This window comes from Labeo rohita, chromosome 23 (assembly GCF_022985175.1).
Source record: "Labeo rohita strain BAU-BD-2019 chromosome 23, IGBB_LRoh.1.0, whole genome shotgun sequence".
NCBI lineage: Eukaryota > Metazoa > Chordata > Actinopteri > Cypriniformes > Cyprinidae > Labeo > Labeo rohita.
The window spans coordinates 12,643,945-12,670,159 of NC_066891.1; the positions used below are offsets into that span (position 1 = coordinate 12,643,945).

Here is a 26,215-nt window from a genome sequence, read left to right on the forward strand (position 1 = left end):
AAACTGTTGATCTCTAACTGAATCAACAGCAAAACAGACGATAAACACATAAAGAGCAAAGATAGAACCTGTTGACAGTACAAACATTTACCTGCAAAGTGACTCCTGATACTCTATTTCACAAACATATCTCATAAGGTACTACCAGTATGTTTGTAGGCCGAATTTAGTAACAATAGCGCCATCTAGTGAATAGAAAGGCAACCGTCAAATGTTTCCTTGTAGCCAAAAATAAATTGAATCGATGCTTCTTAGAGCAAAAACATAGATAAATAGTTTTAGGAACGTAATAGGAAATTAATACATTGTGGTTACTTCATTTTTATTTCAAAACAATTTATGAAATTCGCAAAATGAAATTTACATCATAAACATTGAATGGTAAAAGGACAGATCAACCCTCTTCCATACTGTTGAACTTGACAGAGTACAAAATAGTTTGTCCTATGTAGCTACCCTTAAAAGATCCCTAGCTATCCATCAAATACACTGTTATTTTGTCATATAGTTCCATAATTATATTCAATATTAAGATTAAGACAATGTCTCAATGTTTGAGATTTCCAGTATTTCTAATGTTTAAAGACACCCCAGAATCGTTCCATCACACAGAGTCCGTTGACCATAAGCATACGTTTGCAATACACTATAGCATATCACTCAAAAAGGCTTCATACCAAACACTATTTGCTAAAAATCACATCATGTTATCAGACTTGTTCATGAGAGTCAGAGCACACAAGTCACCCACAGAGAGCCCATATGTCACCTTCATAGGCTAAGAAGAAAAACACAACCATTTATATGTTAGATAATATTAACCAGAGAAAATAGACTACAGTTTTGCTAGTTACAGTAAGTATCTTCTGTATAGACTTTAAAGTAATAGTTTTAGAAATTATAACAATACTAAATAGACTTTCCTTACATTTGACAGTGATGATAAACTGCCCCATAATATGAAACCTTAATACAGCATGTTAAGAAAATCTATAATTGTTATTGACCTGAAGTCTTCGAAAGGGTTTAGAGAGAAGATATGCAGTTTATTTAAAATACCTGCATGCTTATTTAATGAAGTAACACCAAAAACGACAGTTGTAGTGGAAGGTTACACTCTTTTTTCATACTCAACACGAGTAATAGAAAGACTGAGGAGTCTGTCACAGAACATGCATGATTGTCAGTTTGTACAGTTCAGAAAGTTTGACGTTGGAAGTGGAATTGTAAAAGGAAATGAAAAAACAACTCATAAGACTTGACAGAAGCACTGATGGAAGTAGACAGACAAACAGATTTTCCCCACAGAAGGCATTTGCACTTGTCCATTAGTAGTCCGTTGACCAATCAAAAGCTGGAGAGGGATGCGGTGTGAGAGCTACTGCAGCTGTGGTGAGGGTTTTGTTCTGCTTTCACAGAAGGCAGCGTGTTGACAAGATGGCACCCATGAAGCCATTTATGCTTCGCTTAGTACCTGTGTAAACAACGGGTCATTTAATTCTCCTTACAAATGCTAAGTAAAAAGCATGATTATTCAAAAACAGGCTGTGTCTCACCTTTCTGGCAAATTCTGGGAGGATGAATGCAGCACGGTGGATTTCAGGATTGTAATATTTGAGGTTCATGCTCTCGATCTCATCTCTTGGTAGTTCTCGTTCTGGCTCACGGAAATTTGTTTTCTGCAATTATCAAATAAATGAATTGACTTATGATAGTATTATTTTATAAATGTGATCCTGCACCACAAAACTAGTCATAAGTAGCACGGGTATATTTGTAGCAATAGCCAAAAATACATTGTAAAATACATTTTTAAATGCCAAAAATCATTAGGATATTAAGTAAAGATCATGTTCCATAAAGATATAAATATATCAAAACTTAATTTTTGCTAAGTAATATGCATTGGTAAGAAATTCATTTGGACAATTTTAAAGGCGATTTTCTCGATTTTAATTTTTTTTTGATTCCAGATTTTCAAATAGTTGTACATTTTCAGCAGCCATTACTGTAGTCTTCAGTGTTGCATGATCCTTCAGAGATCATTCTAATATGCTGATTTGGTGCTCAAGAAACATTATCATCAATGTTGAAACCAGTTGTTCTGTTTAATATTTCTGTAGAAACTGTGACTTTTTAGGTTATCTGATGAAAAGAACAGCATAAATACAATTGCAAAAAAAAAGTCAGAATTGCAAAATATAAACTTCCAATTCTAAAGTCACAACTGTGAGACAAACTCACAATTCTCAAAAAAAGTTGTAATTCTGAGAATCAAGTTACTTTTTTCAGAATTGTGAGATATAAACTCACAATTGCATGTTATAAAGCCAGAATTGTGAGTAAAAAGTCAGCATTGCAAGATATAAACCCTCCATTCTGAGAAAGTCACAACTGCGAAAAAAAAAAAAATTCTCATAAATAAAGTCACAATTCTGAGAATAGTCACAAACTCGCAATTCTGACTTTTTTCTCAGAATTGCATGATATAAATTCATAATTGCAAGAAAAAAGTCAGAATTGCAAGATATAAACTTGCAATTCTGAGAAAAAGTCACAGTTGTGAGAAACTCACAATTTTTTAGAGAAAGTCGCATTTCTGACTTTTTTTCTCAGAATTGTGAAAAAAGTAACAATTGCATGTTATCAAGTCAGAATTGTGAGATATGTGCATGCAATTCTCAAAAATAAAGTCGCCATTCTGATTTTATAACTCACAATTGGGAGTTTATATCACACAACTCAGACTTTATAGAAAAGGCAGAATTGTGAGTTTGTATCATGCAATTCTGAGAAAAAGGCAAAATTGTGAGATAAAAAAATTCCAATAAACTTTTGTTTGTTTTTTATTCAGTGGCTAAAATGGGCTAAAAAGGAACAGTAAAGCTATTCAAACAAAAGCATTTCATTATTAAATGCTAATAAGAAAAAACGTACCGGATTTTTACTGCAAAGCATGAAGCCAATTTGTCCACTTGGATATGTTGGAATGGTGCAGTAAGCATAGTCTACTACAGGAAAGAGGGTCTTACAGAAGGTCCGCATTTCCTTGATTAGCTCCAAATGCAGCCACTGACACTCTCCTGTAGAATTACAAGCAAAAATTGCAAAACTTGTCAAACGCATGTCAATAATATTCTGAATTTTTTTGCTTTCTTTGTAGATTTGCAATTAAATCAACCTTGACAACAGAGAATTCCTCCTTCGCAAAGTGCTGTTTTCATCAGCTGATAGTACGACTCTTTAAACAAGCTTTCAGCCGGACCTGTGACAGGGTGAAATGAGATCAGCCTGAAATGAACACCATGTTTTGTCTGGGAGTCAATGGCTACATCATTATTTACCAATGCAAAGAAGAAACTTCAACGCTACACATTGGGCTGCATACCGACAGGGTCTGAGGAGTCTGTGATGATGACGTCAAAAGCATCCTGATTCTTTTTCATGAACTCAAAGCCATCACCTACATGCAGAGTAAGTTTGGGGCTGAAGAAGCCTTTTGCCATTCCAGGGAGGTACTTCTTGGAGACATTTATTACATCCTGTGGGAAAATGTGAACCGTGAAATTAATGAGCATGTTAAAGCATGAAATAATTTAAAGAAAACATCAAAACATTCAGATATGCAGCAAAATTTAATTTTCAGAGTGAGTTTCTAATACCTTCAATGTGTCACACATAGAGATTAAATTTGACAAGATTAACCAGACTTGACACAGAGACAATTTTTTAAAAATATATAAAATTTTATATATATATATACAAAAAAAGACTTATTAGAAGTTTTATATGCTCACCAAGGCTACTTTTATTTGATAAAAAATTACAGAAAATATTGCAAAATATTTTTTGAATTAAAAGTAACTTTTATATTTTAATGCACTTTAAAAATGTGATTAACAGATAAGTTTTTTTTTGTAATTTTAAAAAAATCATGTTTTTTTTATTATTAGTTTTATTTTGTTAGTTAGCTGTGTTTTTTAGTTATTTTTACTTTATTTCAAAATATTCCAACTGCTTTGATTGAGATTAACTGGAACGCCCAATGAAAAATCATGAAAAACTGAGTTGTTAACTCTTAATTTATTCCTGTGATGAAAAGCTGAATTTTCAGCAGCCAACACTCCAATTTTCATTGTCACATGATCCTTTCATGAAGCCACATGACGTTTGGGGACAGTAAGATCTTATGCTCACCAAAGCTGCATTTATCGGATCAGAAAATACAGTGAAAACAACATTGTGAAATATTATTACAATTTAAAATGACTGTTGCCTGTTTAATATTACATTATATTTAAAATATATTTAAATTATTATTTAAAAATATATTTTAAATTAAATATGAATTAGCCTTAAATATTTTTGTTTTCTGTGATGGCAAAGCTGAATTACTCCAATCTTCATTGTCACATGATCTATCATGAAGATCTATCATGAATCATTTTTAATATGCTGTTTTGGTGCTCAACAAACATTTCTTGTTATCAAAGTTGAAAACGGTGCTTTTTAAAATTATGGAAACTGTGACACATTTTAAAACATTTTTACTGAATAGAAAGTTCAAAATAACACATTTGAAATAGAAATCTTTTGTAACATTATAAATGTCTTTACTGTCATTTTTGAGCAATTTAACGCATCCCTGTTAAATTAAAGTATTAACTTTATTAATCTTACCAACCAAAATGTTTAACTGCAGGTTTAACTGCATACAAACCTCATCAATTTCACACTGAACAACAGACTCCACCAGCGGATGCTTGACAACCTCCCTCAGGACACCACCGTCTCCTCCACCAATGATGAGAACCTAACAAAAGGAATGAGGAAAAACATCTTAAACCAAAGGCAAATGCAGTAACATACAGAAACTATGCACTCAAACGTTTAATTTCTTCCAAATCGCATTTGCATGGCGCACAAAATGTAACCACATACCTTCTTTGGGCAAGGGTGGCAGCAGAGAGGTAGATTGGCAATCATTTCTTGATAAGAAAATTCATCTCGTTCTGTGCATTGGATGACCCCATCCAAAACCAGCACATTTCCATAAGTTTTACTACAAGAAGAGAAGCAACCATGATCATTTACATACATTATACAAGAAAATGTACACCAAACAGATGGAAAGACGCATAGCATATCCATTTAAAGCATTCTTAAGGACTGCAATCAAGCATGTGTGATTTGAGATGACAGCTGACAGCTCTGGACTCTCTATTGGGCAACACCCTGCATGTACAAATACTTCATTTCATTTATTTTTTTAGGGCAGAGAAAGAGTGAAAGAGTGTTTAAATAGCTGACAAAGACATGGACACTTTTTTTCAAATAAATGTTATTTTAATTTTCTAATGCACCATACAATTATAAGTACAAACATTAGAGTAATTATGTATATTTTATGATGTCCTGACATAGCAGAATTAGTGCAGTGTAAGGTTTTACGTATAATACAAATGGCTAGTACAAAATCAACCCGGTCTCATAGTTTGAAGTCTCAATGCCACGCCAGACCTACAGCAGGCGATGCAGTTAGCAGGCTAGCAGCAGCCACCCACACAGCAAGACACCCATAAGCCAACGTGCTTTCTGACTGGACTCCTCCGAGAAAAGTGAGAAAATCACAGCCCCGTCTCCACCAGCCATGACCGATAGCTTCACTTACGCGCTGCCGGTTAGCAAACATGCTAATTTAAGCCACTTTACCTCAGGACTCACCTTTTAAAAACCATTACATCCTGGAACTTAGATTTTTTATGATACAACACTTCCTCCACTTGAAGACTCATCGCTTGACCAGGCCATAATGTGCATGTTTCGGTGAACCACCCGTCTTTAATGTTGTCCATTGCCGGGGGATTTAAATGTAAGCGGCGGTGGGTTGTAATAGTCTGATCAAACCAGTCCACTGCAAGGAGTTACTGGAGATCTTGAACACCGATTGACACGTTGGGCGTTCTCTGCACCGCAACCGAACCCAAGAAATAACAAGCGACCAATGGGAGCTGGCTGACGTCATAAAATAGAGCGAAGACGGGGCATGTCTGCGCAAGCATGGTTGGTTTTGTACCGGTGAGGACGAGCCCACGTGAAAATAGAGGTCTAATGTTAGCTTTAAGGGTGTGAGTGAATGGGAACGTAAGCTGTGCTCTGTTTTGTTTATATATTACCACAAGTCAAATTTGTTCGTTTTTTCGAATTTATTTGTTGTTCCGTGTAACATTAAGAACGATAGTTGGTGGCACTTTCCATTAATAGGGTACAAAACAGGCCTGACACTGTTAAAAATAGAAGCTTCCAGCTAATTCACTTTTATTTTTCAATAAATGTATTTTCCCACGTAAAAAAATATATCATGTTAAGGTAAGTCATAATTTTGACATAAAATACATTAGATTAAATGTCAAAATTATGACATACAAAGTCATAATTACAAATTAAAGTTGATAAGTCCATTTTTTTCGTGGAAGAAATAGGATTCTATCCACTTTTACTTTCAGTAAGAGTGGGTGAGGCCATTTGTAAATTTTATTGGTCTGGTTTCCGGTCTCATGTGCTTCCAGCTATTTTTAGCAGTACAGAACAGCTGGTTTCTCTGCTTTATATTGGTTCGTCTTACCATATTATTTTAATGTATTATCTTAATTATCGAGCAAACTGGTTTGTAGTGCAAACAGTTTTACAGTTTACTGCATGTTGTTATTAGTGGTTCAAACACGTGGCGCTAAAACCTTATTGTAATTGTTAGAATGGTCATGGATCAGCGATCTCCACATAAAACTGATCGAGCAGACCAAACTGTAGAGACTTGGAACTTGGAGGGATGGTAGTATTCACACCGCCTACAATGTGACCAAGGTTCACCCCAATCGGTCTCAGGTAGTGTTGTCACGGTACCAAAATTTCAGTATTCGGTACCAATACCAGTGAAAATCCACGGTTCTCGGTACCAATTTCGGTACCAAATCAAAACACAAAAACATGAATTGAACAACACACTATTTTTATTTATAACAAACAAAAATAAAACAAAGTTTTGACTTGGAAGCTGGTATTTTGAGCTGAGGTGATGAAGCATTTGCTGGAATCCCCATTTTTCACTGTATAAACTGGCACTTAATCCATACATGTGAATTCAGCAACAGCTCGGTTTGGCTTTCTTGCCTCAGGTGAGTTTTTGTCATACTTCTGCTGCTGAAAAGCATCTGGAACCATTGTCTGCTTAGGAGTTTGGTTCGTGGTCTTCTTCAGCCTGCAGCTGTAAAAGGAAAATATAATATACTTCAGTAAAACAATGGGCTGAGTCTGACTAAATGCAACATTAGATTGATACCAGCTAAACAGAACTTTATATATAACTTTTCAGTAAATAACAAACCTCAGCTTTTTATAACAAAGTTACTTATATTGAGTGTAAGATATAAATGTTACACAGACAGAAACTGTAGTATTAAAACACTTTACAAAAAGATTCCATTTAACGTGACTTAATATCAAGTGTTACATAGCAATTATTCTTAATTTCAAAATGTATTAATAATTTATTTTAAATTAAAAGTTGTATCTGTTGACATTATTTCACGCACAATGAACATGAACGATCGAATGTTTGTATAAAATAAAATTCACACACATTAATTAATGTTCACTCACTGTAAATTGATGTTAGATTATATATTAAGTCATGTTAATGAATAGTATATTTTACCAAACTATACAGGACTGTATTTGACTGTACTTTTATTTAATCAAACTGCGCAAATTATATTTCATAACCTAGAACTGCTTTTCTGATGGACCGACTTTAAGGACATAAACATTAACCATACATTTGTACATTTGGTCTGTAACACACATATTTTAGCTACACGGGTCATTTAAAAGCCTCAGGTGTGTAAAAATAGTACACCATCATGTCCTGTTTTTTTAATAAACGCTATAGGAGCATTAAACACATAATAAAGAAGTTTATTCTAATACTCGCGTTAGCATTAGCCGCGCTTATGCTAACGATTAACTGAGCAAATGGCGATGTTTAATTAAAGTATAATTTTTATAACAAAAGCTCTAAATATAAAATTAAATTAAAACTTACCTTCTTGAACTGTCATTAAATCTGGGTGTCGGTCTTTGAGGTGTTTTATTAAGTTCGATGTATTTCCTCCTTTTGAGAGAAAACTTCGATGACACCGTTTGCAAGTGGGTTTCTGATGATCTATGAGGTTGCCCTTGTCATCAGTCGCAAATACAAAATATTTCCACACGTGGCTCCTTCCTCCTTTCTTTTCAACATGCGGATTCAGAGCAGCCGCATCAGCAGCGCCGCCGGTCGCCGTGTCTCTGTGCTTTTATGAAGAAGACGCAACTGCGCAGTCCGCACTTCTCGCATAGCACAGTAAGAACCGGGTTGGCCGGGTGCTCGGTACCACCGGTACTTAAAAAAATTTGGTACCGTAACATTTAATTTTTTTTATTACCGACTTGGTACCGAAGTACCAAGTCTCAGGGCACTACAGGAAACAAAAGTACAAAATCACTTATAACTCCTAAACCGTCAGTCGCAGGCTCAAGTGTCTCATGTCATTGGAATCCTTGGCTCATGGCAGACAAAATGTGTATTTTGGGGGTATTTCACTTTTTTTTTTTCCTGATCGGAACCAAACCAGTGCAGAAAGATTCTCCATTTCCGTCACAAAGGGCCACCAAAAGGTTCGAAAGGGGCAGGGCCACTTTTAGTAAACTTCCTTTAACTCCTGAACAGAATGCGATATCTTCGCCAAACTCAGGACACTTATATCACACATACACGTAATATTAATATCATACGATAGAACTCCTCATTCCGCACAACTTTGCCTCTAGAACCACTGCTGTCAATCAAATCCTTTGTTAAATGATTGAGATGTCAAAAACCCTTTGCGAACTAGTCTTTTTGCTCTAGTCAAAACTTTTGCGAACCAGTCCAAGGTTTTTTTGCTTAGTCTGGAAAAAAACACTGCAGTACAATTCTCTGAACTCTCTGAACTCTCTACACTGTGTGCAGAATTATCAGGCATGTTGATATTCTGGTCATATTTTTTTTCCAAACACATTTTACCAATTCCAAACCACATCAGTCTTAATAACTACTATTAATTTTGTATTTAATCATTTATATGTGATATATAATTGTCCATGAAGGCTGGAAGTGAAAAACTCCTTATATTCAGGTGTGGCATGTTATATTATTAGGCATGTTTTCTTTTACAGATAAAATAAGCCAAAAAAGATATTTAACCCAGACTGAAAAGTCCAAATTATTAAATGCTCATGAGAAGAATGCAATACTAATGCATTACAAGAATTTGTAAAGTTAAGGCTTGACCATTGGACAGTGAAATGCTTGTTGAGTCTGCATGGTCAGAAAAAACAGGTGGAGAAGAAAAGATGCATGTTAACTGCAAAAGAATTAGGAATTAAGGTGAAGAATTAGGTGTGACACCATCAGGAACCGTTTAGTCTCCAGCGCCACCATTTTCCAGAACTGCAACCTACCTGGAGGGTCTCAGAGACTTTGCTTGGTAAAAAAATCCTAAAAAATGCCCCTGACTTAATAAGAATAACAAGCTGACGTATTGTGAAATACATGAAGACAGTTTTTTTTTTTTTTTATATATAGGCTTTATAGACAGATAAGTTGAGAGTGACTATTGAAGGATTAAGTCAGGGGCATTTTTTAGGATTTTTTTACCAAGCAAAGTCTCTGAGAACCTGACACATTGTACTTCTGAAGACTCCAGGTAGGTTGCAGTTCTGGAAAATGGTGGCGCTGGAGACTAAACGGTTCCTGATGGTGTCACACCTAATTCTTCACCTTAATTCCTAATTCTTTTGCAGTTAACATGCATCTTTTCTTCTCCACCTGTTTTTTTCTGACCATGCAGACTCAACAAGCATTTCGCTGTCCAATGGTCAAGCCTTAACTTTGTAAATTCTTGTAATGCATTAGTATTGCATTCTTCTCATGGGCAAAAATATGACCAGAATATCAACATGCCTAATGATTCTGCACACAGTGTAGTTCAATAATTATCAAAAAAAAATGTAGAAATGTATACTTTGGGAGGCTATAACGGGCCTGTTTAGAAAAGGGGCCTGTGCAAATTTACCCAAAATCCTATAAAGTCTAAAGGAAAACTCAAAACTTCACAAAACCTGGTGAGCACATGAGACAGGTGATTCTAAACAAGCATGCACAGTTTTAAGGACATCAGACCACAGCTGGCGCTACATACATAGTACATGGTACATATATATATATATATATATATATATATATATATATATATACATATATATAGTCAAGGAGGACTCAAAAACACTGTATTTCTATGGTAAATGACCTGGATGTGCCAAAAATGCTTTTTAATTGTTGATTTAGGTTGGTACAGTCTTGCAAAATAATATGTTATGTCTTTATCCTTATACACTTACATGCCTTCAATGCTTGAACCCCAGTAATCGCTGCTTGCAGCTATATTTCTTCTCGCTATTTCCCTAATGAACGAGGCGTCTCGCCCATAGGCTTACTTCCACATCAAATTCCGACTTATTAACCTCAGAAAACCAAACTACGTTTTATTTCGAGATGGCTTATTTTTTAATTATCTGCGGGGATTGCAATTTTTGAGACAACATGAAAACATGGGAACTATGCCTCTAATCCGGCACCAATGTCTTAGAACACCAAAGTATACCATATTTGTGGAAAGTGCCTTGAGCACATGACTCTTCATTTAAATACAGTTTACATTTTCAGAACACATTTTCCCATGAAGACTAAAATTAAAAACAAAACATTAATACTGGATATTCCACTGTACTGAATGAACGAATCATTCACAAGGCACACTTGACAATTAGGCAGCAAAAATGTTCTGTTGATACAGTGCAGACAAAACATTAGCCATATGTAAAATCACTGATCTAGACTGTCCAGCTGACTGAACATGAAAATCTGTTCATTTGTACGTAATATTCACTGAACACATATTAATACTTAGACAACCATGCACACTATTTGTAATACAATACAGTAGACATATTAACAACATTATGAATTTAAATAAAAAAAAAAAAATGTAAACATCAATTATTATAATCATGTTTTTAAAATATGCTACTAATCATTCTTTCAGCTGTCTACCAATAAATTCAGATCAACACAAGCTAATCATTAGGATTGGGATTGGCATCGGGATACTGGGAAAGATCAAAAGTCAGCACCTTACTGATGACACAATCGCCTTGCTGTGAAATGAAAAATACAAAAAGAAAAGAATATTCAAAACACTTTAGTTATTCAAGTTGCCATCTCTAGAGCACAATATATAATACATATAATGATAGGTTGGGATGGGTTTTATTTGAATAGAACTCTTGCATTTGTCAACTACTTTTGTTACGTTAAGAATTATACAACTCATTGCTGGAAGACAAACCTCAGGGTAAACTCCTATGAGGGAGTCAGCTTTTGTGTAGAACTCCTCTTTGAGAGAGATAACAATTGCCTGGAAATTCTGGACTGACTGGTCTTTTATGTAGTTGGCCACCTGCGAAGTAAAAAGTCAGATGCATATTTCATATTCGTGCCATTCTGTTCAGTGTGTAAAAGGCCTTCCTATAAGCTCACACACACCTTGCCTATGTTGGTGTTATCCAAAGCAGCGTCGATCTCATCCAGGACAAAGAAAGGTGCAGGCTTGTAGCTATGAGGAAACATATATGCAATTTTTAAATTAGAGGGCAAAACATATGAGTTTAAGATTTTTTGCAGATCTTTGTTGCACCTGTGAATGGCAAATAGAAGAGCTAAAGCCGCCACAGTTTTCTCTCCTCCAGACAGGTTGTCCATGGGTCTGAATCTCTTTCCTGGAGCTACACAGTTGTAGTTAATTCCATCTAAATATGGCTCTTCTGGGTTCTCTGGCCCCAGGAATGCCTGAAATGATATAAAGTATCCTTAAATTAAGATAAAAATTCTACTTGTGTTATCTATTTTAAAAAAGAGCGAGTGAGATCAGAGTTCAGAGTGTTTTATTAACCTGTGCGCTGCTGTTACGTGACAGTGCTTTGTAGATCTCATCAATGTTGGTGGCGACAGACTCAAAACAAGCATTGAAACGGTCAAACCGCTCCTTCTTGATCTGCTCGAATGCCTGCTTGGCTTTCTTGGCTCTTTTGCGAGCAGCTTCAAACTCTGTAATTAAAGTATGTATTTGTTAGCAGAAACGTATCAGCTGAATTTCATGGATACGTAAGAAAAAGGCAGACATCGTTGCCTCAGCATACTTCCAAGTGGGCCGCAAGATGGTTTAAAATGATTTGAAATTAAGAAAGAAAATAAAAAAGAATGTAAACAGACATCAAATTTCTTATTTGCTCCCTGTCATGAGTCTAGCCTCTATGGTTCCTCTCCTCACCACCAGAAGGCTCCCTCACCTGCCAACGATAATGTTTGTCAATTCTGAGGGAAAAAAGCCCAAAGTATGTGACATAAACTAATGATTCTGAGCCAAGGGGAAAAGAAAGAATGACAAATTAATTTTCCTGATCAGAATTATTATATATAATTTAGGAATTGCAAGAACAAGTCAAAATTTTAAAATATAAACTCAAATTGAACTTCTTTTTATTTTTTTATTCCATGGCTTCCATAGACTTCTACTTGAAAACTGTCATTTTCTGCCACCAGAAAACGTCATCACTGTTGGCAAACACCAAATTGGTGTATTGGTTCTATTGGTTTCATTGCCTGTGTACGGCCCCGGACTGTTCCCCTTGTTTTGATCTTTTGCCGCCTGCCTGTTGTTTTTGCCTCATCTTCCTGGACTTTATTTGTGGTTGTTTGCTGCCTGCCCTGGGCAATGATATTGCTGGTAATCAACCCTTGTTCATATTACTGCTGTTGATTTTAATAAAGCTGCAAATGGATCCCAACTCCGCTGACTCTTTGTTACACTTCCTAAAGGATTCCAACGGTCTTGGACAACATGTATGTATATGTGATTTCCAGACCCGTAAAAGTCATGGAAATGAATAAGATCTCATGGATCCCATGCTATGACATGGAATATATGGCATGCTGCTTTTGATGTTGTCAACTTTTTAATCTTCTGTGTAAACCTGTATTGTCTTTGTTTATTCATATTTTCATTAATATATTTTTTTATTTGGTAACTAGATTTTGTGACGTGTTTTATTTTTATATTATTGAAGTCAACCAGGGGTGGAAAGGGTTAGGGGTGGGTTTTAGGTTTGTATATTTGCTGCTTCTTTTGTATTCTTGTATACCTTTGGAAAGAAACTCAATAAAACTCAATAAAAATTCAATAAAAAGGTAAAATTGTACCTTAAAAAGGTAAAATTGTAGTAAAATTTGAGTTAAAAAAATAATAATTAAAAAAAAAAGTAAAAATAATAAAGAATCAGTAATCATAACCAACTGGAGAATTCAGGTCTTGAATTACGGCATTAATATTTCAATTTTTTTTATAACTTACCAATTTACTACTAATTTATATTTTTTTATTAAATGTATTATAATTATTTTAATATAGTGTCATGTTTCTTTAAATAAAAATGTTGTCATTAAAGCACCTTTGTTATAACAGAAGTATCAAAAATTTCTTAAAGGAATAGTTCACCCAAAAATACAAATTCTGTCATTAATTACTCACCCTCATGACGATCATTTTCCGGACACAAATTAAGATATTTTGATGAAATCTGAGCGCTTTCTAACCCTCCATATACAGCAACGCATTTACCACATTCAAGACCCAAAAACATAAGGACATTGTTACAACAGTCCATGTGACATCAGTGGACAAGCTACAAGAATACGTTTTGTTTCTATCTGTTTAAGTGGAGAACCTTTGATTAATGTTTAGGTCATTTGGGGACTGAGAACCACTGATTTCGACTTAACGTGTCCCCCAGACATTATTCTGAATGTCACAGGTAGATGACTCAGGTCAAGATGAGCTTCAGACAGATGAGCCTGAACTTTTGGGCTCACCATCACTGGTCTCTTGGAACTTGTCTCGAACACTCTCAAGTTTCTCCATGGCCTTCATGTTGGGAGCGCTGATTCTCTGCAGGATGCTCTGCTGCTCGTTCAGCCTCTGCTGTAGGGTGTTCATCTCTGCCTTGATCTCTTCTTCTGATAGAGCATCCTATAGAACAGTTTTCATGTTTGTTTTCAGGTTTCTTGTTAAACAACAAATTCAAAATATTTTATCAAATAAAATTACCTTTAGGTCCTCATTCAAGTTGCTGTAGTCAATCTCTATGAGGGCCTCTTTGGCATGAACAGAGCTTGATGCCTTCGGGCTGCTGATCGAATCCTCAACTTGCGAGCTTCCCTATGTAGACAAAACAGTGTGTATGAGTGTGTAGGAATATATGCCAGAAAATGTGTTTGTCTTTACCTCTCCCTGGCTGATGTCATCCATTGTCCCAGATTTGAGGGGCAGCTTGATGTCCTGCATCTTGCAGGCTTGCAATAAGTTGTGTCTGTCACTGCGTTTCTGTTCCAGTTTGGTTTCAATGGCAGTTACTTCCTTCTGCAGCTGGGTCAGCTCTCTAATATTTCACACATTTAAGAATGTTTTTTATAAATGGCTCAAACTAAATTATTTGCAAGCAAAATTATTTTGTAATTTATTTAATTTTAATTGATTAGTAACAACAAAAATCACTATTTTATTAATAAATAAATAAATAAATATACAACACTGGATTTAAGAACATCTAAGGAATTGAGAGAATTAAATTAAATAATAATGTTCTCACTTGTTGGCAGATCCTAGTTTCTTGCGGATCTCCTCCATCTCTCGGTTCTTGTCATTCACCTCTCCTTTCTTTGTGAGATGCTGGTTCTTCAGGTCTTGTAGCTGTGCCATTGTCTCATCAATGATCTTCATGTGCCTGTGTTCCTCCTGAGGTGGTGGGGAACACCATTAACTATTGTTTAGTTTTTCATGCTTAAAGATTCTACTCATACATACTTTGCTGGTTAGGACTTTTTACTCCTCCTCTATTCTCTGTCACCTTTTTAAGTCTTTCGATCTCATTCTCATCCTTCTTTACAGTCTGCTCCCACATCATCACTTTCTCCTGGTCCTCCTTCAACTGGTTCTTCTCATAATCAAGCTGGATGGCCAGACGGGTCTTCTGTGTTTCAAACTCCAGCCTAGAATTGCAGTATAACACAAGCTCGATCAAGGAAGTTCACTTAGTAGTTGGTAACTTGTGTACTGACCTGAGAGGTTTACCGTTTTTTGGCAATCTCATTTTGCCTCTTCACTTTTTCCTCTTCAAACTCTCGGATATTTCGCACACCAATCTCCTGGCAGAATTCTACAAAGACCTCATCCTCCACCTATGAATGACCAAAATAAATAATAATTATTAGAGCATCAAACTGTTTTGCCAGCATTTGAAACGTCTTAATTTTCTCCAGAGCTTTTACCAGGTTCATGCGGTCTCTTAACTCTGTGATATCCCTCTCTCGTGATTGGATGATTCGCTTGATGTCATTGATTCGTGGGCCGAAATTTGCCAGCTCACTCTCCAACTTTGATTTCTCCTACAGAGACATACATTGCAATACCAGTGACTTTATTAGAAACCACCTTGTAAAAGTTTAAGACATGAATATGATTCTCTACATTTTGATGTCATGAGACGTTGTTTCTCAGGTGTACCTGCATGTTCAGTGAGAGGTGGCGGGTTTTGGTCTGTTCCAGATCACTCTGAGAGTATTTCAGTCGCATCTGCAGCCCGTGAGCCTGAGACTGGACCTGCCTGAGCTCTGCCTCCTTTCTCTTTGCCTTCATTTGTTCCTAAGGAGACACAAATTAGATGTAAAATCAGCTTGATTAAACAAGTCTGTCATGATTTTCGTTCCATACAATACGCTTAATTTAATTTCACAAATTAACGAATTATGGTAGGCCTGTCGCAACTGATACTTAGTCACCTGATCAAGATTATGTGATCTAATTGTGATTATCTGCAAGAACTGCAATTATTGTGCACATATTAAATTCCACACACAGACACATGTTTGAGACCACACTTGTTAATTTTAAATTTAAATAACAATTATACAGTTTTTCCAGTTGTATATAAATAAGTATTATTATTATTGTATACTGGGTGGGTTTATATATATTTTATTATACACTGATATTATTATCTATATTATGGCTGAGTTTGAGGAAAGCCATAATATATATATATATATATATATATATATGTATGTATGTATATATATAAATAAATATGTATGTATATATATATATATATATAATACACACACACACACATATATATATATATATATAATTTATTACTGTTTATTAATGAATATGATAATAAATGTTTTGTAAGTGAGTGTTTTCTTTTTATTTACTACATTTTTATTAAAATAAGTAGTATTTTCATATTTATAAAACATTTTTTAAATATATATATATTTGTAAACATCTTGAATTACAGAATAATATTTACAATTTTACTGTTATTAATATATATTTTTTAAATGGATTACAATTATTGTAATATATTGTCAATTCAATCTGAATAAATAAGCTTGGTTTGTTAGGATAGGACTATATTTGACCGTGATGTAACTATTTGAAAATCTTGAGAAAATCACCTTTAAAGTTGAAAAAAAAGTTCTTAGCAATGCATATTGCTAAACAAAAATTAAGTTTTGATATATATACAGTAGGAAATGTACAAAATATCTTCATGGAACAAGATCTTTGCTTAATATTGTAATGATTTTTGGCATAAAAGAAAATTCGATAATTTTGACCCATACAATGTATTTTGGCTATTGCTACAAATATACCTGTGCTGCTTAAGACTGGTTTTGTAGTCCAGGGTCACATATTTATGTTATAATTTATTTTAAAATGTTAGATTATTTTTTTTATTTTATGCTCATAATGATGGTAAGTTTTCCAGCTGTGTGCAAAGTTTCTGTTTAGTTCTTTTGTATGTCACCTTCAACTCCTCTGTAAGTTTCTCTTTTTTTTCCTTAAGTTTGTCCACAGCTTTCTCGTCCCAACGCCGAGCCTTTGCTTTCAGGTCGCTAGCTCCTCCTGAGATCACACCTGACTTTTGAAAGAGAGTTCCATCCAAAGCCACAGTCTGTAAAGGAGCAAGACAGAATAGAAGATGAATAGTTTGTTATTTTTTGATATGTGCTTTAGATTCAGCTCATGACATATTTAAACCTTATGACGGTACGGTCCTCCAAAGGCGATCCTGCGAGCGTCCTCCACATTCTCACACACTAAAGCATTGCCGCAGGCATACTGAAGGGCTTTCTTTATGTGTGGCGGCTCATAGCGGATTACGTCGATCACTAGTTTTGCCCCCCTAAGCTCTCTCAGTTTTTCATCTGTGGGTTTCACCTTGAGAGAAAGAAGCACATGTCCAGTGAAACACATTTCAGACCTCAACTCATGAATTGTTTATTAAAATCGTTCTGTACCTCCAAGTAGTCAAGAGGCAGAAAGGTCTCTGGTTCTCCTCTTTGCTCTTTAATGTACTGGATGCAATCTCTGCCGGTTTTCTCCGAGTCCACAATGATGGCGTCCATGTTTTTTCCCAGGACTTTGGTCACTGCAATCTGGTATTTCTTTTGGGTGGGCTGGCATAAGTCGATGAGTCTGCCATACTGTTTGGATAAATATTTAAATATGAAGGTTTAAATGGGATTCATGTTGAAATAAAGAAAAAACATCAATGAAAGCTTTTGTGTATTGAAAATGTGTTTAAACACACAGCAACTCACCACTGAGCCGGGGTAAAGTCGTTTAATGCTCTCCATAATTTCAGCTTTGCGCTGTTGACGGCTGTTCTCCTGCCTGTCAATGCGAGCATCTCCAAGTTGCTCCATCACCTGTGACCATAGTGATCACAGCAATGAAAACAAAGTCTTGGTGAATTGATGAGTATGAATAAATGTTTTTATTTTTGTACTTGGTTTAACTCCATGTTTATCTCATCAATCCTTCTTTTGGCCAGCTCCACTTCCTCAGTCAGTTCCTCTTCCATACGTCTCTGTTCATCCAGAGATTGCCTGGTGAGAGAAAAAACAGAGATGGGTCAAAATCTAATTTTCCATGCCATGAAACTGAAGGGTGAAGAAAAAGTAAAATAAAGCAATAAGTCACTGTGTATTATTATAGTATTTTAGTTTAAATGTAACTACCGTTCACACTGGGGTCAGTATTTATTTCATACAATATACTGTGAAATATTACAATTTACAATATAACAAATTATAAAAAAAGAAACATTTTCCTTGAAATAAAAAAGTGTGTATATATATATATATAATTTTTATTTACAGTGATGTCCTAAAATAACTAAAACCGAAATAAAACAAAAATTAACAAACAACAACATTTTTAACAACGGAAAAATTGGAAGGAAATTATTTCAAAATATTAATAAAGACTATAATAGTGTCTCAATGATACTAAAATAACACTGGTCCAATGTCTAAGGCCACATTGAAATTATTTTTCAATTAAATTAAAATATAATTATATAGTTATAAAATAAAATTATTTTGCTTATTTTAAACTTTTAAGAACTTTTCTATTTATATATATGTAAAATATTTAAAATGTAATTTATATATTTTTGTGACAGCAAAGCTTAATTTTCAGCAGACATTACTCCACTCTTCAATAATGCATACATCACAAATATCACAGCATATATATTGTTATGATAAGCTTATAGTTAGCATAGTCGTTTACAGTAGAGTCTAATGCTAGGTTATTATAGTTAACTAAAACAAAAACTAAAACCATAAAAAATAATTCATAAAAAATTATATTATTTCAGCAAGCAATTCTAATTTTCATTTACAGCGATGTCCTACACACGTATATACACACGTACATAGCTACAGATAGACAATCACTGCCTCCCCCCGCATCCCACGCCTTGGTGTGCTTTTACCCCCGGTGTGGGTAGGCGGGTCTGTGACCAGTGCTCTTCTAGCTGCAGGACCGGATGGCTATTGCCTACATTGGACTACTTCCACATCCCCTGTCCCCCTCCCCTGTTGCAATGTATGTTTATGTGTTTATGTGCTTGTTGCTGGGGCTTTTTTTTTTTCACCTGATCTCACACTGCCCTACTTGAAGGACAGTCTGGAAGGTTTTTTTTTTTCACCTCCTTTTTTCCTAATGTATCTTATTTCCTTATTTTCTATGCCACCTCTCGACTGACCTGTGTTCCCCCAAAATGTGATGTTTGTGTATGGTCGGAGGGGTCCAATTTCACTGCATGTAACAGTGTATGTGACAAATTAAGGCTTCTCTCTCTTCTCTCTCTAAAATAACTAAAACTGAAAAAAAAAAAAAAAAAAAAAAAAAACGAGATATAAAACAACAACACTTTTAACAACTAAAAAATGTGGGGAGAGAGGTAGGGATATTTCAAAATATTAATAAAACCTATAACAGTATCTCAATGATACTAATATAACACTTGTCCACAAGGTCACATTGAATTATTTAAATCAATTTATAATTAGTTTATTTAAATGCAATTTAAATTCATATATAATTATTTAGTTATAAAATAAAATTATTTTTACTTATTGTAAAAAGAAAATAACTTTTCTATTTAGATTTATTTAAAATATTTAAAATGATGGCAAAGCTTAATTTTCAGCACCATTACTTTAGTCTTCAGTGTCACATGATCCTTCAGAAACCATTCTAATATGCTGATTTGGTGCTCTCATTATTAATGTTGATTTTCAGCAATCTGTAATTAACGGTAAGTTCAAATAAACATATTTCATTTGAAATACAACTAATATATTTTTTCAAAAACAATTACGTATCGTTCTGTATATTGTATATGTTTTCCACATATTGTATAAATATAGAGATAGGCGTATATCAACTATTTTTAGAACAAAACAATCTGGTAAGATTACAAGGTTTACAAAGGTGTCATTTGTTAACATTAGTTAATGTTTTAATTAACATGAATGAACAATTAACATTTATTACACTATTTATTCGTCTTTGTTAATGTTAGTTAATGTTGTTCATTGTTTGTTCATGTTAGTTCAAACATTTAGTGATTTAGTGATTTTAACAATGCATTAGTAAATGCTAAAATTAACATTAACTAAGATTAATAAATGCCGTAGAGGTATTGTTCATTCTTAGTTCATGTTAACTAATGTAATTAACTAATAAAACATACTGTAAAGTGTTACCAGAAATCTCTTGAAACTATTCTAGAAACTATTCTGGATTTAAAACTTCATTTTATGATGATCTTTGAAACACCTGCTGGTTGCAATATAGTCCTCCAGCTTTTCAATGCGCTTTTGGTTTTCCTCGATTTCTCGAATCTTCTGCTTTATTTTAGCCTGTAATCAAAAAAAGAGTTATAAGAAATCAGTGTTTTACAAAACAAAAACACAAAAAAGAGTTTAGTCATTTCTCAATCTACCTCTGTCTCAATTTTCTTTCTCTCCTCCAGATCCAGCCTGTCCTGGTCTGCCTTTTGGTCCCTGTTAAACTTCTCCAGCTCCTGCGCCAAAGTAGCTGCCCGCTTACTGGCCTCTTCCTTCAGCCTGTGATACTGCTTCACCTAAAATACAGTATAAGTGTACAATGAATCACTGAAATTTATGGAGATACTTGGATTTTATATTGATCATGCAGCTGAGTTCGACTGACCTGGTTCTCTTCCAGTGTCAGATCCTGCCCTTGACTCTGTGCCTCCTCTTCCATGCGTTCCTCAAACTCCTGCCTCGACATCTCCACGGCACCCTGCTCACGATCCAGTTCCTCAATGTCCGCCTTACGCTTCTTATACATCTTCTGGGCGTTCTGTAAGGATTTTCTGGCCACCTCCAGCTTCTTAATTTTATGGGCAGTGTTCTCCTTAGCCTTGATATACTGTGGACGTTTTGATTCAGCTCAGCATCTTTCTCTCTAGACAAGGATAGACAAGTAGTTCTTTAGCAAACTGTGAATATTAGTTATAGTTAGCTTATTATAACTATAATTTTAATTCAGGTTGTTATAGTCAACTAAAATGAAAACTACACTACTAGTCAAAAGTTTTTGAACAGTAAGATTTGTAATTTTTTTTAAAGACGTCTCTTCTGCTCACCAAGCCTGCATTTATTTGATCCAAAGTACAGAAAAAAACAGTACAATTTTTAAATATTTTTACTATTTAAAATAAGTGTTTTCTATTCGATTATATTTTAAAATGTAATTTATTCCTGTGATCAAAGCTGAATTTTCAGCATCATTACTCCAGTCTTCAGTCACATGATCCTTCAGAAAATTCTAATATGTTAATGTGCTGTTCAAGAAAAATTTATTATTATTATTATTACCAATATTTAAAACAGTGTGCTTTTTCAGGATTCTTCAATAGATTACAAAGATTCAAAGATCAGCATTTATCTGAAATAAAAAGCTTTATTAACATTATACACTATACCATTCAAAAGCTTGGAGTCAGTATTATTATTGTTATTTTTTTTTATTTATTTATTTTATTTTAGAAATTAATACTTTTAATTAGCAAGGATGCTTTAAATTTATCAGAAGTGATGATAAACAAAGTTTCTATTCAGAGGTTCAGCTGTTTTCAATATAATAATAATAAATGTTTTTTGAGCAGCAAATCAGAATATTAGAATGATTTCTGAAGGATCATGTGACTGGAGTAATGATGCTAAAAATTCAGTTTTGAAATCACAGAAATAAATTACATTTTAAAATATATTCAAATAGAAAAAGTTATTTTAAATAGTAAAAATATTTACAAATTTTAGTGTTTTTGCTGTACTTTGAATCAAATAAATGCAGGGTTGGTGAGAAGAAGAGACTTCTTTAAAAACAATAAATATCTTGACTGGTAGTGAAAAACCATTTTTAAAAAAAACTTACGTTACTTGAAATAAATAAAAATGTTAAATAAAATAAAATAGGCTACCTTAGTGTATTGTTTATTTCTCTGTTTTCTTTTTTTTTATTTTATTTTATTATTATAATTTCTCTGTTTATATTCATATTATTTGTTTATTTTTCTTGTTAAATGTACAGATTATGATGTTTTGGTTTTTGTAAAAACTCTGTTTATATCAAAACCTACAATAAAAAAAAAAATAATAATAAAATACAAACAAATTAAAATGATATTATTTCAGTAAGCATTTCTAATTTTCATTTACAGTGATGTCCCAAAATAACCAAAACTGAAAAAAACAAAAAAAACAAAACACTTTTGACAACTAAAAATGGAAGGGAAAGGCCACATTGAAACAGTTATTCTTAATTTAAAATCAAAATACATTTACATAGTTATTTCCACTTGTAGAATAATATACTATATATTTATCAAGGTCACTCACTTGATTTCTTTCTCCACATTCTGCTGATCCCTCATCATTCTTCCCAGCTCTTTCTTCTTTTCTTTGAGCTCTTCCTCTACATGATCCATCTTCTTCCTGTCCTTCTCAATCTCACGGTTGCGTTGAGACAACTCACGGTTCAGCTTCTCGATCTCGGCCTCATTGTGGTAGAGTTTAAAGAGCTGTAGCTGAACGTGAGCCCTGACGACCTCATCCTTCAGTCTCTGGTACCTCTCAGCCTAAACAGAGAGCAAAAGTTCAACTGTGGGATTGTGGTAAAATGAGATGTAGCAAAATAGTTTACCTCCTCTTTTTCCTGTTTGGCTTCTTTGCGCTCTGCTGCGATGTTCTTCTTACGGTGATAGTTGAACTGCGTGTCCTCTTCCGCTTTCACCATCTCTTTCTTTCTGCGGTCATACTCCTGGGCCAGCTCACCAGAGCGGGAGATCTCCTCGAATAACGTGGTCCTCTCTTTAGGGTTCTTCATGGCTATGGATTCCACTGCACCCTGCACAACAAAATCACAAAGACAGTGACAATCTATTACAAAAATCTCATACAAGTTATCTTAGATTTTCTATAATACTGGAAAAAAGAAGGTCATGTGCATGTATACCTGGAACACAAGAAAATTTCGGGCCTTTATAAGGATACCCAGTTTTTCCAGCTCCTCACTGTAATCAGAAAGCCCGACCACCTTATTGTTGATTCGGTACTCTGAGGAGGCACCTGAAACATAAAAATATTGAGTCTCACATGGTAAAAATGATGAATATAACTTCTACATAACAGGGGTTACTTACTATTATTAAGTTGTAACAACTTTCAGAAATGTAAGTCATTTAGTAACTTTACTTTTTAACAATTACCAATGATGACCCGTGTGAAAGTGCATTCATCTCCATTGTCCTCGCAGTACACCATGCTCACGAAGGCACGGTTGGCTGCTGGTTTTCCCACTGGTGCACCGTGGATGAGATCCTTCAGGGTTTTAACACGCAGGTTACTGGTCTTCTCCGCTAATACAAAACTGATGGCATCCATCAGGTTCGACTTACCTAGAAAGCAGTGAGTTATTGGTATGCATTATCATTTTTTGGTTTATTATTTGACATTTTAAACAGTAAGGCTAATTTCAGTTATGTATCCTAAAAACAATTAAATAATATTGTTGTATATATATAATATATAATTATATAATTTGACAAAACTAAAGCTTGACTGGAAATGATGCACAATAAAATGTTCTGTTGAAATTTATATTTACCTTGATTTTGAAATTGAGGGACAACAAATTGATAATAATAATAATAATAACAATAACAATTTTTACATAACATGAAAGCATATTATGAATAACAAAGTATTTGAAAAATAAAAAAAACATGTTTTAAATCTTATTTTAAATAAATAAAGACAAAAAAATGAAGCAAACAATATAAATATTGGTGGTAGAAACAAATGATAACGGCACTGTTTCTTTTTTTACACATACAAGTACTCAAAGCTTTTGAACTAAATAATTGAGAAACAACAGTATTTTTGAAAAACATGATTCATTTTTTAAGCATATACACTACCGGTCAAAACATTTTTGAATAGTAAGATTTTTAATGTTTTTAAAGAAGTCTTTTCTGCTCACCAAACCTGCATTTATTTGATCCAAAGTACAGCAAAAACAGTTTTTGTAAAATTATTTTTACTGTTTAAAGTAACTGTTTTCTATTAAAATATATTTCAAAATAGAATTTATTTCTGGGATTTTAAAGCTGATTTTTTTTTGCATCATTATTCTAGTCACATGATCCTTCAGAAATCATTCTAATATTCTGATTTGCTGCTCAAAAACATTTATTATTATTATTATCATGTTGAAAACAGCTGAGTTTCCAGGTTCCTTTGATGAATAGAGAATTCAGAAGAACAGCATTTATCTGAAACGGAAATCTTTTTTTTTTTTTTTTAATTTCTAAGATTTATCCGATAAATACTGATAAATGCTATAATAATAATAAAATGCTTTTTAAAACAGCAAATCAGTATATTAGAATGATCACAAGAATAATTTACATTTACAGTACATTTAAATGGAAACCAGTTATTTTAAATATTACAAATATTTCATATTTCAAAATTTTACTGTTTTTTCTGTACTTTGAATCAAATAAATGCAGGCTTGGTAAGCAGAAGAGACATCTTTAAAAACAAAACATCTTCTGTTCAAAAACTTTTGACTAGTAGTGTAAGATGAATAAATATTATGAATATTAACATTTGAAACTTAGTGGCAAAAAAAAAAAAAAAAAAAAAAAAAATGAATGCATGGTTTCCAAAAAAAAAAAGTTTCTAAGGCAGTTTTAATGTAAACTACGTAACAGAAAGAAAAAATCTGATAATCTAAAGGGAAAAATTCACCCGAATTTAAAAATAAACAATGTAGCCACAACGAGATCCATAATAATGCAGCAGCTGCATCCCTGCAGTCCACCGCGCTGCATCAACACCTGAGATAACACTTACCAGATCCATTTGGTCCGATAATTGCTGTGAATTTGTGAAACGGTCCGATTATTTGACGTCCTTTGTAAGATTTGAAATTTTCGATCTCGATCAGTTTTAAATATCCCATGCTGTCTGATTTATCTCAGGGGAGGACTGTCAGATTGATGCTCTGTAGAGTGTTTGTGGCGATGCGTTTCCCCAGACGATGTTTGGCGGCGGCAAAGCGGATTTAAAACGAATTGGCAATTAGATATGTCAGGCTACATATCGTCTTTCAGAGGTTAAATCTCTGAAACCATAATAATCTGACAAAAGATAATCTCGTGTACACGCCCCCCTGTCTAGAGAATGTAGGCAAAATAAAAGTCCTTGAAGTAAGAGAGTTTCGACTGAATTGAGGCCACTTTGGGTAGTTTTTCTTCATTAAGATACAATTCCATCATCATGTTATAATTCCAGTTTGTATAAATACAGGCTACGAATTATTAAAGAAATACGACATTAGAAACTTATCGACATCACCCAATGATTAAATACTCATAGCTGAAATAAAACGATTTAAAGGGAGCTGTTCATGGTACTGAAACTATAAATTTGCCCGGTTACATTTTTTTAAAATATTTAATTATTTCAATTTTTTTTTAAAGTTTGTAAATAAATAATAAACAAAATTGACTAATAAAAAATATTTTTACTTTTTAAAATAACTGCCTTCTATTTGAATATATTTAAAAATGGGAAAAAACTGGAAGGGAATTGGAATATTTTTACTATTTAAAATAACGGTAATTTATTCCTGTGATCAAATCAAAATTTTTAGCATCATTACTCCAGAAAAGACAGAAATTAATACTTTTATTTAGCAAGGATGCTTTAAATTGATGCTTGAAATGTTTTTCTGAACTTTCTGTTCATCAAAGAAACCTGAAAAATTCTATTCAGCTGTTTTCAATATGATAATAAATGTTTTTGAGCAGCAAATCAGAATATTAGAATGATTTCTGAAGGATCATGTGACTGGAGTAATAAAAATTTATCTTTGAAATCACAGGAATAAATTACAATAAATTAGTTATTTTAAATGGTAAAAATATTCCAATTCTCTTCCAGTTTTTTTCTTTCAATTTTAGTAACTTGTTTGTTTTTTTGAGAAATTTTAAAATATATATCTTTTTTTTTTTCTTTCTTTTTTTTAGTGATAGCTAGTTTAGCACCTTAGGGTAATGAAAA

At 33.7% G+C, this 26,215-nt stretch overlaps 3 protein-coding genes across 5 annotated transcripts in view; 1 reads left to right on the top strand and 2 right to left on the bottom strand.

Annotated features, from left to right (window-relative positions):
* Nucleotides 1-305: 305 nt before the first annotated feature.
* Nucleotides 306-5,972, bottom strand: srm (spermidine synthase). Its single transcript, XM_051097399.1, has 8 exons — nt 5,725-5,972; nt 4,942-5,062; nt 4,721-4,813; nt 3,389-3,542; nt 3,182-3,265; nt 2,938-3,083; nt 1,557-1,679; nt 306-1,474 (listed from the first exon to the last, which is right to left on the bottom strand). The coding sequence occupies exons 1-8, from the start codon at nt 5,853-5,855 to the stop codon at nt 1,457-1,459; spliced, it is 870 nt and encodes a 289-aa protein (XP_050953356.1). The 5' UTR covers nt 5,856-5,972; the 3' UTR covers nt 306-1,456.
* ribc1 (RIB43A domain with coiled-coils 1) overlaps nt 3,361-26,215 on the top strand; it is a 28,977-nt gene continuing 6,122 nt past the window's right edge. The window contains exon 1 of one of the 3 annotated variants that reach the window (XM_051097396.1): nt 3,361-3,474. The gene's annotated coding sequence lies outside the window, so the exon portion shown is untranslated. Of the gene's footprint in view, nt 3,475-23,417; nt 23,563-26,215 lie in introns of those variants that run through there. The other 2 variants (XM_051097398.1, XM_051097397.1) reach the window with 2 other exon arrangements.
* smc1a (structural maintenance of chromosomes 1A) lies at nt 11,157-25,356 on the bottom strand. Its single transcript, XM_051097395.1, is given in 27 exon segments — nt 11,157-11,295; nt 11,487-11,597; nt 11,684-11,753; nt 11,835-11,986; nt 12,090-12,244; nt 14,066-14,222; nt 14,301-14,411; nt 14,478-14,631; nt 14,842-14,987; nt 15,100-15,241; nt 15,324-15,430; nt 15,521-15,637; nt 15,756-15,893; nt 17,065-17,211; nt 17,298-17,477; nt 17,558-17,743; nt 17,861-17,968; nt 18,049-18,148; nt 20,394-20,476; nt 20,560-20,700; nt 20,790-21,019; nt 21,022-21,047; nt 22,484-22,722; nt 22,788-22,991; nt 23,100-23,212; nt 23,353-23,541; nt 25,004-25,356. Coding segments are annotated over 27 exon segments (3,696 nt in total). The 5' UTR covers nt 25,113-25,356; the 3' UTR covers nt 11,157-11,214.

What these genes read in the sequence shown, in the direction of transcription:
- srm (XM_051097399.1), bottom strand. Translation starts at nt 5,855, where the DNA reads ATGGACAACATTAAAGACGGGTGGTTCACCGAAACATGCACATTATGG. An exon ending in GCCACCCTTGCCCAAAGAAG is followed by an intron (nt 4,814 to 4,941) that starts GTATGTGGTTAC and finishes TCCTTTTGTTAG; the next exon opens with GTTCTCATCATTGGTGGAGG. An exon ending in AGACTCCTCAGACCCTGTCG is followed by an intron (nt 3,266 to 3,388) that starts GTATGCAGCCCA and finishes ACCCTGTCACAG; the next exon opens with GTCCGGCTGAAAGCTTGTTT.